Source organism: Nanorana parkeri, unplaced genomic scaffold (genome assembly GCF_000935625.1).
Source record: "Nanorana parkeri isolate BGI_ZX_2015 unplaced genomic scaffold, ASM93562v1 scaffold11, whole genome shotgun sequence".
Lineage (NCBI taxonomy): Eukaryota > Metazoa > Chordata > Amphibia > Anura > Dicroglossidae > Nanorana > Nanorana parkeri.
The window spans coordinates 823,653-834,652 of NW_017306279.1; the positions used below are offsets into that span (position 1 = coordinate 823,653).

The window sequence follows — 11,000 nt, forward strand, 5'->3', positions numbered from 1 at the left end:
GAATGTTAGGAGTCCTGATGACTTGTCATGCATCACATGCCTACATGAACAGGAAGCTGACTTCCCGTGAGGAAGAAGGTTTGCTGCAGTCAGGCTGTCACCCTCATACACGTTACAGAATAGTGTCATACATGTCCCCTGCACTCGGGCACACAGCTGCTTATCAGCTCTCCCCTCCTTCTCTCCCCGTGACTGGACCCGGCTTATCCCTGGACCTGCCCGGCAGCTGCCACGTTTCAGTGGTGACGTCAGCCCAAGCCAGCAGATCCGCTAGAGGGAGCCGGAGCTACCCTCCAGGAACCAGGACAAGGAGCGGGCGGGGCCGCTCACAGGGGAGGGGTGAGTGTTCCCGCTGCGCAGGCGCGGGATGCCTACGGCACTCTGGGAAATGCAGTCTGTCCCTGCCCCTCTGTTATAGCTGGTAAAGGAACGCACGGGCGCTGTAGAACTACATCTTCCAGGGTGCAGTGCGGGGCCGGCCTCCTGTCGCCAGTGCGAAGCCTTCCTGAGTTGGAGGATTCACTATTTCCTGGTTTGGGCCGGCAGCCATTTTGGGGTTACAGAGAGCTCGGGCTTGCGGCGGCTGTGCTGGTATTTGGGGGGTAGTTCCTGGGCCGCTTGGGGGGACAATTGGTTCTTATTCCTATAGAATAGATTCGTGCCTGTGACCTTCTGTGGAGGTTCGGTTTTGTACCTTTAGTTTTAATTTGTCCCCTGGAGCCGGGTTTGCTTGGCGAGGCGGCGGGTGTCCGGTTTTCGGTGTGTGATTCTGCAGAAGCGGCGGGGAGAGCAGTGACATGTCCAGCATGAATCCTGAGTAGTGAGTATCTGTGAGGTCACCCTATGCCAGGCCTCCCCTGGCCTCCTGTGTGCTTGTTATGTGATGTACCTGCTCTGTCATTGTCACTGATGGGAGCCATTAGACCCATCCACATTCTCCTTACAGGTCTACAGCCAGCCGGGGCCATGGATGAGAGGCCAATGACTGTTGTGTTATGGTAATATAGGCATCAGCCTTTTCTGCAGGCCTCAAAGCTGTGGGGGGACTACAAGTAACAGCATGCCCTGCCACTCCATGTCCTCCAACATGTGCTGGGACTTTTAGTCCCTCTGTAGTGTCAGGGTTTTCCTGCTTTATGCCATCCTTAATTTTAATTACATTTAACACCCATTTAGATCTGTGTGTGTGGAGGTGGGTTTTGTAGCGTGAGGTCAATGTGTTGTCATGCGTCTGTTTGCGTTGATATGCGTTTTGACCCATTTTTCTTCCAATAATTCTTTTAAATCAGAATGTGGAAGGGATAGTGAACAGCCATTGACCAAAGCTTGCCAAGGCCTCGAAACGCGTTCTACATGAGCTTAATGTTGCCATTGTGCTTTACAACGCACTGAAATGCAGAAAAAATGGACAGGTCATCTTTTTAAAGACGCACTGAGATGGGAACGGACGCGGCCTATATTATGAGGAACCGGGACAAATGGCGTTTTACTGTCTTGAAATACGTGTACATGGGGCCCAAACCTCCTACATGTAGATGTGTGCGTTATGGTTTCTTCTCATCCCTCCTTTATCTTTGGCTTCTCATATCTGACCTTTGTAACCTGTCTCTGTGTATTCTGTATGATGCCATAGAGGACCTCCATGTGGCAGCGTGTCTGATGTCACCCATGGACATGGCAGCCGCCTTTTCATCTGGCCAATCGGTCCCACTTCTTTGTATGGCTGACCTATAGAATATGTTTTTGGCTAGGGAGTTAGAGCCCCTGTCAGGTTTTATTACAGCACATCAAATCATACTGACCAGACTTCACATGGACCCGTATGAGGATGGGTGCACAGCTAAATGGACACATGTAGACAGAACCAGCACACCAACTTGAAATCCAGACCGGCAATTTAGTGGAGTCCCATCTCAGTCCATAACACCAGTGATTGGAGGGTGCGAGGACCCCCTGGATCAAGGTGATAAGCAGAGGCACTGCCTGTGGACTGATATGGGATATCAGTAAATTGCTGGTCCCTATGTTACATTGGTGTGCTGGCTTTTTCTACATCTAGGTTGTTATTGCTGTCAGTGATCATCCACAATCTGCATGTCCCGGTGACCACTGAGACTGAAATTGAGGACAAATCCACTTTTGAGTTGTCACCAGGACCGGAATAGGGGGGAAATCTTCCGATGGGCACACTTGACAACTGTCTTTGAGGAGATTTCCTTTACCTTGGAAAGCATTCCTCACTTCCTCTTGTGTGTGCAAGACAGGAAGTGAAGATAAATCTACCTAATGGGACACAGAGGGGGAAAAACCTAACATTTTAAACAATGTGTTGGCTTAGACATTAATGAGCCTCCAGCTTTTGTGACACTACGAGAACCAGCATGTCCTGTTGGATGGTGTCTATATAGCAGCTTTTCCTGGCACTTATAGTTCCTCAGTTGGAATTGTGTAATGCACTTTTACATTGTATTAGGCCTGCCTCTTATGCCATTGTACGTGGCTACTAATGGGGTGCTTTTTACTCCTTACCGTTCTCTCTGTGTTGTCATTGTTACTACTTTGTTGCCTGTTTAATTTTTTTTTTCTTACAGTTGCCTAGATAATTTATTGATCAGTAATCATTCTCTGCGCTGATTATGGAAGAGTAGAATGATTGTTACTTTTTGAGGCCTCAGGCCTTCCAGCTGCGGGGATAGTATAAGTGATAGAGCATCTTGCCAGTTAGTCCTGGCGCTTGTAGCTTGGCCAGAAATCCTTTAGTGCAAGCTGTATTAAAACAACTACACCTTTCAATGTATTGTCTGCATCAGGCCTGCAGTGCACGGGGGTTTTACATTTTTAAATTACAAGGATAGGTTACATCCTATGTAATTGTCACTCGTTTGTGTGACCCGATGAAAGCCGCTAACCCAGTCAAACCATGTGTGTATGATGATAAATCTATGCTGTTTGCAGTATTAAAGATTAACTCTTGCAAAACCAACAAAACTCCATCCTTGCAGTGGGGCTGCCCCCTCACTACAAGGGTAGGGTGGGTAAGGCACCTGGAAAAAGGACTATTATTTACCTGGTCCCATTCCGGCAGGTTTCCTCCAGGCTGTACGACCAGCGCCTGCAGCCCCCCTCCCCCCCGCTTCAGTGTTTGGAGGCCCGCTGATGTCAACAGCAATGCAAGCCCCACAGCCCTGCATTATACTTGAGGACTTCGAGGGACAATCCACGACCTGCAGTATATGGGAGAGAGAGGTGAGCACCCTCTGCCCAGGGATCAGGTAAAACGGCTTTATCTGATACTCTGGATCTAAACAGGCACTCAGTCCTTGCAGCGAGGGGGGCAGCCACACTACAAGGGGAGGTTTGTGGTTTCCCCAGAGATGGACTTTAATTACACACATAATGAAGTTTAGTTTTTATTTGCAGGCTCTGTCCTGGAGAAACTAAAAGTCTAATGATGCTCTCCAGCAGTAAGGCCTCATGCTTACAGCTCCTAAAAAAAGTGGGTTGTGTAGGTCTAAATAAAAAAAATTAGATTTGTCAAACAGTTGTTAACCCTTCTCATTAAATAATTTTCATGTGAAAGCCATGATAAGATGCTCTTAATATATTAAAGTGCTTAATGTGTTGTACTATAAAGATTTTGAATGGTTTAAGCTTTATTACAGTTGTAGTCAACATGTAAGCCTCCTGGTAGTAAGGCACTACACGTCCCAGGGTAACCCGGTGAAAGTGGTACATTTCTTCCTGGAGGTCTGCAGGTTTCCATGATGTGGCCAAGACTACGTTAGTTAGCAGGTCAAACATTGGGCCTCTCAGTGCTCTAACGTTCATGTGACAGATGTCCCTTTGATAGGATTTCTTGTTTTTTTCCCTAAAGGATGTACATTATGACCTTTTATTTGGGTAAGGTGGGCCTTACTCGGTCAGCAGCTATAGTGATAGATGACAGATGTCGGATAGGTTTTGGGTGGTGTAAGATCCTTTCTCTTTCACAACTATCATTTGGAAGATCCTCCCCAGCCTCACCCACCTTGATCCTGGGATTCCTGGGCTGTGAGGCGATGGTGTATTCCGATGTGACGTAATTATGCCATAGCCTTTCATGCTGTGTAATTACGATTTATTGTACCTAATGTTAATGGTCTAGATTGATCACTATAGATCAAGCTGTCACAGTGGACTCTGCCCTGTCCAGCACTGATGTAGTAAGCCATAAAAACAAAAGGATCGCTCTAGTAGAAAAACCGATAATATGGAAAGAGAAAGCAAACAGGTTTTTTTTTCTGTTTCAGACGTCAGCTCGGTGATGTAGGCCTTGTGTCTACAGGAAGTGACAGTCCTATTACAGAGAGAATTAGATTGTGTCTATAAATACACAGCAGTGTTGGAGGATTTCTTTTTTTACGTTGTTGGTTTGGTGAAGATCGAGGTAGACTGTTTGCTGTTGCTAATGATTGTATCCTCCGTGGGCTGTGAATGAATCCATAGCCAGCCTTCCGTTGAGCGGCGAGTCATGTGTGTGTCACATGGCTCTTGCAAAACACATACCGTATTACTGCAGCTTTCGCAATCTGCTGCCAGAAGCTGCCGTTAGCACTTCCTTTTTAAAGTCTGGGGATATTTAGACACTGGACTTTTCCATAGATTCGTTATTTTCATTTATTCATTGAAATCATCTGTTTAAGCTTACATTCCTGTGAAGTGAACCTTTTCTTCAGGTTCCAGTATTCAGCAGTTCTAGTGACTATAGAGCAAGGGTTAGTTTAGTTCACCATTCCGCTTCAACTCGTTTTTCCTGACTGGCAGAAGAACACGATTTTCCATCCACAATTTAGCCCACCAGATAAATTAGGGTTATTTTTTTTTTCAGGTTTGTTTTGGACTGACACATAAACATAAAGAGCTGATTACTGTTCCATTATATTAAGTAGTAAAATAATGTCAAAGAAGCTTCAAGCGCAAACTGTTAGCGCTATATAAATCCTGTATAATAATAATTAGTGAATTTGAACTTTGTCGGTGCTGATGGTTAATGTCTGTCTGTTTTATGCTTTGTTCAGGTAATGGGAGTTCTAGTTCTATATGAGCTCTAGATCTCTAAGTCATTTCAGGTGTTAAAAAAAACCCACTTTTGGGGCGATATGTTAATGGGAACAAATATGGGCCTGCTGTCTGTTGCAGAGCACATAGTTGCCACTTTTTACTATTTGAAAACAAATCAAATAATCTCATTGCTTTGGCCAACAGCCCCCTCCTTTTCTTTGGCTGGCATTTTTTTAAAATCCAACTCTTGATTTGTTTTCTTCAGTGGCTTTAAAGGGTTATTAAACCCTCAGCATTTTTTGCATGTGTCTACTGCTAGCAAGCAGTAGATTTATGCAAAAACATGAAAACATTTTTTCAAACAGGTTAAAACTTACCTGTGCCTTCGCTGCGCGCTCCCGTCCGAACATCTGAAGAGTCTTGGGGCGGGCGCATGCACAGTTCAGATCTTCGGGCGGGAGACGAGGAGAGACGCAAGGTAAGTCTATGGAGCAGCGTGCACCCGCACAGACTCCATGGGACAGGAAATGAAGAGGAGGACAGAAGAGTCGGTGCTGGATCGGAGACCGGCACCAGTCCTGGAGGGACAGCTGAAAAGGACAGTAAAGAAGATGATCAGATTAAAAGGCATCATTTAGCCCTCATTCACAGTAGAAACGGCCAGCACGTACAGCTCTGTGCTGCGTGCACGGCCGTATCGGGCAGCACCCGGGAAGGACAGGTGCTGCGTGTGATTAGCACGCAGCCCCCGTCCTTCTCTATGGGACTACGTGGCCATACACCCCCCTACGCTCACCTTTAATCCGGGTGTGTGTTTCCTGGCTCGGACACAGACAGGATCCATCCTGTCAGCGAACGAGTACGCTCACTCGCACAGATGTGCAGGGCAGGTGAGCGTACGGCCGCGTAGTCCATAGAGAAGGACGGGCTGCGTACTATCACACGCAGCACCTGTCCTTCCCGGCAGCTGCCCCATACGGCCGTGCACGGAGCTGTACTTGCCGGCCGTTTCTAGTGTGAATGAGGGCTTAAGGTTAGCATGGGGGGGGGGGAATATCCTTTTAATGTCACTAAGTTTTTCTTTGCATGCTGTAGTGAAACTGGACGACATTATTGTTGTCAGCCGTGAGATAGTTGATTGCATGTTGTCAAGTGGGTTGTTACTGATTTTCCCGGTCAAATGACTGGATTTCTGTGTAGGCTTACAATTCATTGGTGTAGTGTGTGGAAAACACGTGTGACAAATGCGGTGCCCTTCATTGTTGGTGGCACCCCAAACTCCCCATTCAAGATGCATCGACATACAACAAGCATGCCAAAAATGTGTGCTTCAAAAATATGCAAGGCTCAAAAAGGTGTATGAGCTTCTTTGTCACATGTAGGGCAGCCCATTTAAACGTAAATACGGCGTGCAACGTTTTGCTTTGCAGCTGTGAATGGGCGCTTATTGTATTGTAGTAGAATTCTGGTCTGTTTCCAGCAAACCCCAAAAAGCCTCCTTTATTTTGTGATTTTACACTGAAGGGGTGTGTTGCATGTGACTTGTGTCCCAAGGCCTTAGACACACTACAATATACATTCACATATGTATATGCCCTATGTTGTGGGTTCCTGATGACTGATCCTGATGAACGATGCACAAATCATTTTTAAACTAGTTTGGCTGTTTTCAGACTTATCTTTCTAGTGCGAGTTAGAAACATAAAAGGAAGAATCTGATGGTCATAGGCGGACAGCTAAATGTTCATATGAGGCCCAATTTTAGGCCAAGCTGTGTTTAGTGATGATTTGAAAATACACATTGCAATATATTTTCAGATGATCGGTATCTTTGTAAACTGAAATACCAGGAAGCTGCCCTGTTATACATGTCTGCAGCATGCTCCATTTTTATTCCAGGATGCTGCTGTGCGGACGGAGGAATCCTTCAACAGGGAACCTAACTGCTACATTTACAAGTCATGCTTTGCTGCACTTTGATGGTTACATTTTAGTTCAGTTTTTCCAGATCCTGTAGGGACATTTTTAGTCTCCTTATATACTTAGTACATCTACGGCCAATGTCCGCGTGTTAATTCACCTGCGTAGATGTCGTGTGTTAGGCCCTTATGCATCATGAAACCAATGCAGACAGCTGCTGTTGTCTTGTAAATCAAGCAGATTTTTTCAAGTACGTTTAGTTGTAAGCTCCAAAAGTACCCATATATGTGTAGATGTTCATGCCTAGGTTATGAATCTTACTTCCACTGGCCATCAAGGACTTTTAGCTGCAATTTTCATTTGTGGGTGCTGTACCTGCAAAGGTCAGTTTTCCTCCCCAAGTTTGTTGATGGTCTCCCACCTCCCTTCCCCCGGTCTCAGCCACTACACTGATGCGTTTCGCCCAGTATATGGGCAACACTAAAGAGAACCCTAGACTGGCAGGTATCACCATCGGCATGTTCCATTAATATTAAATGATTGCGCTGACATAGAACCTTTCTAATTTGGTATGCACCTAGGTTATAAATGTTTGCATCTGACTAAAGCTGGCCATACACCTTACAATTATCTGCAGATTTTCTGTGGTCAGATGGAAAAAGTGCAACAGATTGGCCCAGGTGGAGATTCCTCCATCCACACAGTTTAGCGTAGAGGAATCTGTTGCACCTTTTCCATCTGACCACAGAAAATCTGCAGATAATCTATAGGTGTATGACCAGCTTTACTTTTCAGGTGTACTTCAAGACTGACATCTTCATTGGAAATGTTCAGCCATTAATCTTCTGTGTTCTCTGCCAGGGACCTAACAAGCTAAGCATTGTAGTTCAGTCGCTGCATGCACCCAAAGTACTGGAGAATAATAGTTGTTTTGTCACATTGTCCCCAGAAACCTCTTATGTCGGTAACTCTGGTCTCAGCGTGGAATGATCCTTCATACTCCTAAAGTTTGATGTTGAACAGCAAATGTCTTTATCATGTTCTGTAACCCGGCCTGGATTTATCCATCAGCGGCCAATCGGTTTTTGTAGAAAAACTAACCCTGGTTGGTTACTGTGGACAAGTTTTTTTTTCCGAGAATTCTTTTGTCAGGTTTTAATAGTAGGCCACGGTCGGGTTTTATTTACTTTTTAGAAGAGTTGTTTTTTAATCTTGTATTTTTGTTTGCTTCTTTTAAACCCCTCTGTCCTGTGGTGTGCATCTGTTTCCAAGCTCCCTTATGTAGCAGAGAAGCAGTAAAACTGCATCAAGTGAGCACACTAACAAGGCCATTGTTCCGCCCATGCCAGAAGGTGGGTTGTGGTAAATGATCTTGCTTTTGAATAATTTCAAATAGAAATGCAGCAGGGAAGACTGGCATGTTGCATAGCAGTGCTCTGCTGAGCTTCCAATACTTTGCTGTTGTTTTCCAGCCCGCATTTCAAAAATGTGCTTTGTGTAGGGCAAAGGTTCAGAGTTCCTCTGTTCCCCAGCTGCATGTTGTGCATGTAATGCATTATTGATGAAATAAGTGACATGTTACACCTCTTCAGACTTGTGTGTGCTGCTATACGCAAAATGAATGTTTTCTGAAATCTCTCAAACTGGTGCGGACAATCATCTATTGTTCTTTACAGGATCTTCTTCCTCTGTGTCCAGGTATCCTCTAGCACTTTCAGACATTTTGTAGGCTTTTTGGTCTGATTGATCACCTGCTCTGCATGCCTGATCATTGATTTAGTGTCATTCCTCCTGCGTGGAGGACTAGTAGAAATAAACACGACTTGCTTTGTTGATATAGAGTTCTTTTCAGTTGCATGCACTGAGAATCGAATGTTTTTCTCAGCACTTGTGCATATTGAGCCATGTAGATAACAAGGATGCCTGTTGAGTTTTGGCAGGCCTAAGGATTATATCCAGATGGAAGAATGTGCAAGTCTGAATGCCTATGTAGTGTTTACATAGAGAAAGCTAGGTCTTGGATTGAAGTATATATTAGACATATATAAAACCTAAAGTGTGATGACCTACACCTGTATGCTCCATTCACACATAGTGGTAGCTGCGCTAAACGAAACTGCACAAACGGTAACATACATGTGTATTCCGCACATTACTATAGCCGGAACGCACTGAATCCACCCATAAAATTGTGCCTGGCCTATTTTGTGGTACGTGCAGTTTCGTACCGCGTGGACGCCCCAATAGTCTGAACAATGCACATTGCAGTGCATTGGATTTTATGTTTATCGTGTTTCCATATGCGTGGAAAATTGTGAATGGAGCCTTATATACTTGCTACCACGTTGACCTGTCTAAAGACATCTTTTGATCGCGTAGGCCGCCGTGCCAAGACTGCCCCGATGTTATCTGAATCATTGCTGCTTATTCTCAGATTCTCCCTCTCCCTCCACAGGTTCACTTTTTTGAATTCTGATATAATGACACATAATAAATAACTTGTGTAAGATTAAGGAAGTTCTGAAAATGTGATCTGCTGGCTAGAGCTGAGAGCGGCTGGTCACACCTACTGATGTCAGCACATTTCATTGCACAGTCAGGAAGTATTGAACTGCACAACTAGTGCCAATGTAAATTCCCTTTGCCCTAACAGTAGGCATAGTGATAAAGTACATTAAAGAAGGAGCTATATCTGGCAGGGATCGCTATCGTCATTCCTCTTGTAAGTTATAACATTTACACTTTTATTAGTTCAGCTGCTTCTTCTCTACTGTGTGTAGACCAAAGAGGGAGAAGGACCTCAGCAAGCATGACACCCAGACCTGGTGTTTGTGGCCGTGGCATCTGGAGTGATATATAGTGGAGACAATGAGCTTTTTAATTTGGAGGTCAATGTTTAAGAACTTTACATTAGTTGCGGTGACTGACATTTTTCCACAATGGATCAATGCCAGTCGCGGCACACAGAAAACAATTATTTTGTATGTGCTCTGTTCAAGAAAACAACGCTGAAGAAATGCTTGTTTGCTGCATTTTTCCAGCGGATGCCACTGAGGATCAGAACACTGTGCTGTGTGCTGCTCTGTGAAGACCTGTACACTACCAATAAAGTAAATTGTTTCCTTACATACCGCCGCCACCCCAGCCACTAGCCAAAATGGATTTGTTTATCATGCGGCTGGTGTGAACCCGGCCTTACAGAAGTAATAGTTTCCCTTCCTATTTTCTTGTCTGTAACCTTCCTCTGAAATATAGATGCGTCACTGAGGGACCAATCTCATCTGGTTAAAGTATTGCTTGGCATCTAAATTTTAAATGCTTGCAAACCATGTCTTTTTTAATGTATGCATTTTTAAAACCTAAAGTGTGAACAAGCCATTTTCCGAAGTTGGTTTCTACATCTGCTCTAAATATTTTTCAAAAGATTGTTGATTTTTGTTTGAGGTTTGCCTTGCTTCATATTTTATGCACACTTAAATAGAAATCATCTTTAATGCAAGTCAATGAATGTAGTATTGGACCCAATTCAATAGATGCTGGAGAATGCCCCACAGATAGATGTTTTGTAAATTGTAGGCTGAAGAACGTCCTGTTGGGAATGAGGTGTGTTCTAAATTCTAGGTTCTTGTTCACTTGAACACTAAAAGGTCTTACTTGACCTTATTTACCTTCCACCAAGGCCACACATCTCCAGGTCAGTGTGCTGACTTAGAGGAATTTTAGGTTGGTTTACAAAAAAAAGTGTGGTGTTGGTCATAATGTACTAGCATGGCATGTTAGCACAATATGGACAATTTACATCGTAACACTATCCCCTCCAGCGCTGTGCTCTCCATTTCCCCTCCATCACCACCTCTGCCATCTTTTCATCATCTTCTGGGTTCGCTGTATTCATCATCTTCTGGTATTCGGCCTCTTGATTGACTGGCTGGTACAATGTGTAATTCTCATGTATGTGTGCAAAAAAAAAAAAGGAAATTGCTGACGGGCAGGTAGGAATTTTTTTTGTCAGAAGAGACTTGGAGAGTTGTCTGCTATAA

General features: G+C 44.4%; 1 protein-coding gene across 1 annotated transcript in view; it reads left to right on the top strand.

Moving 5' to 3' along the window:
- The first annotated feature begins 457 nt into the window (after positions 1-457).
- Positions 458-11,000, top strand: part of RAB1A (RAB1A, member RAS oncogene family) — a 46,890-nt gene continuing 36,347 nt past the window's right edge. Inside the window, exon 1 of the mRNA XM_018555839.1 lies at positions 458-820. Within this exon, the coding sequence (XP_018411341.1) occupies positions 798-820 (23 nt within the window). The 5' untranslated portion in view covers positions 458-797. The remainder of the gene's footprint in view (positions 821-11,000) is intronic.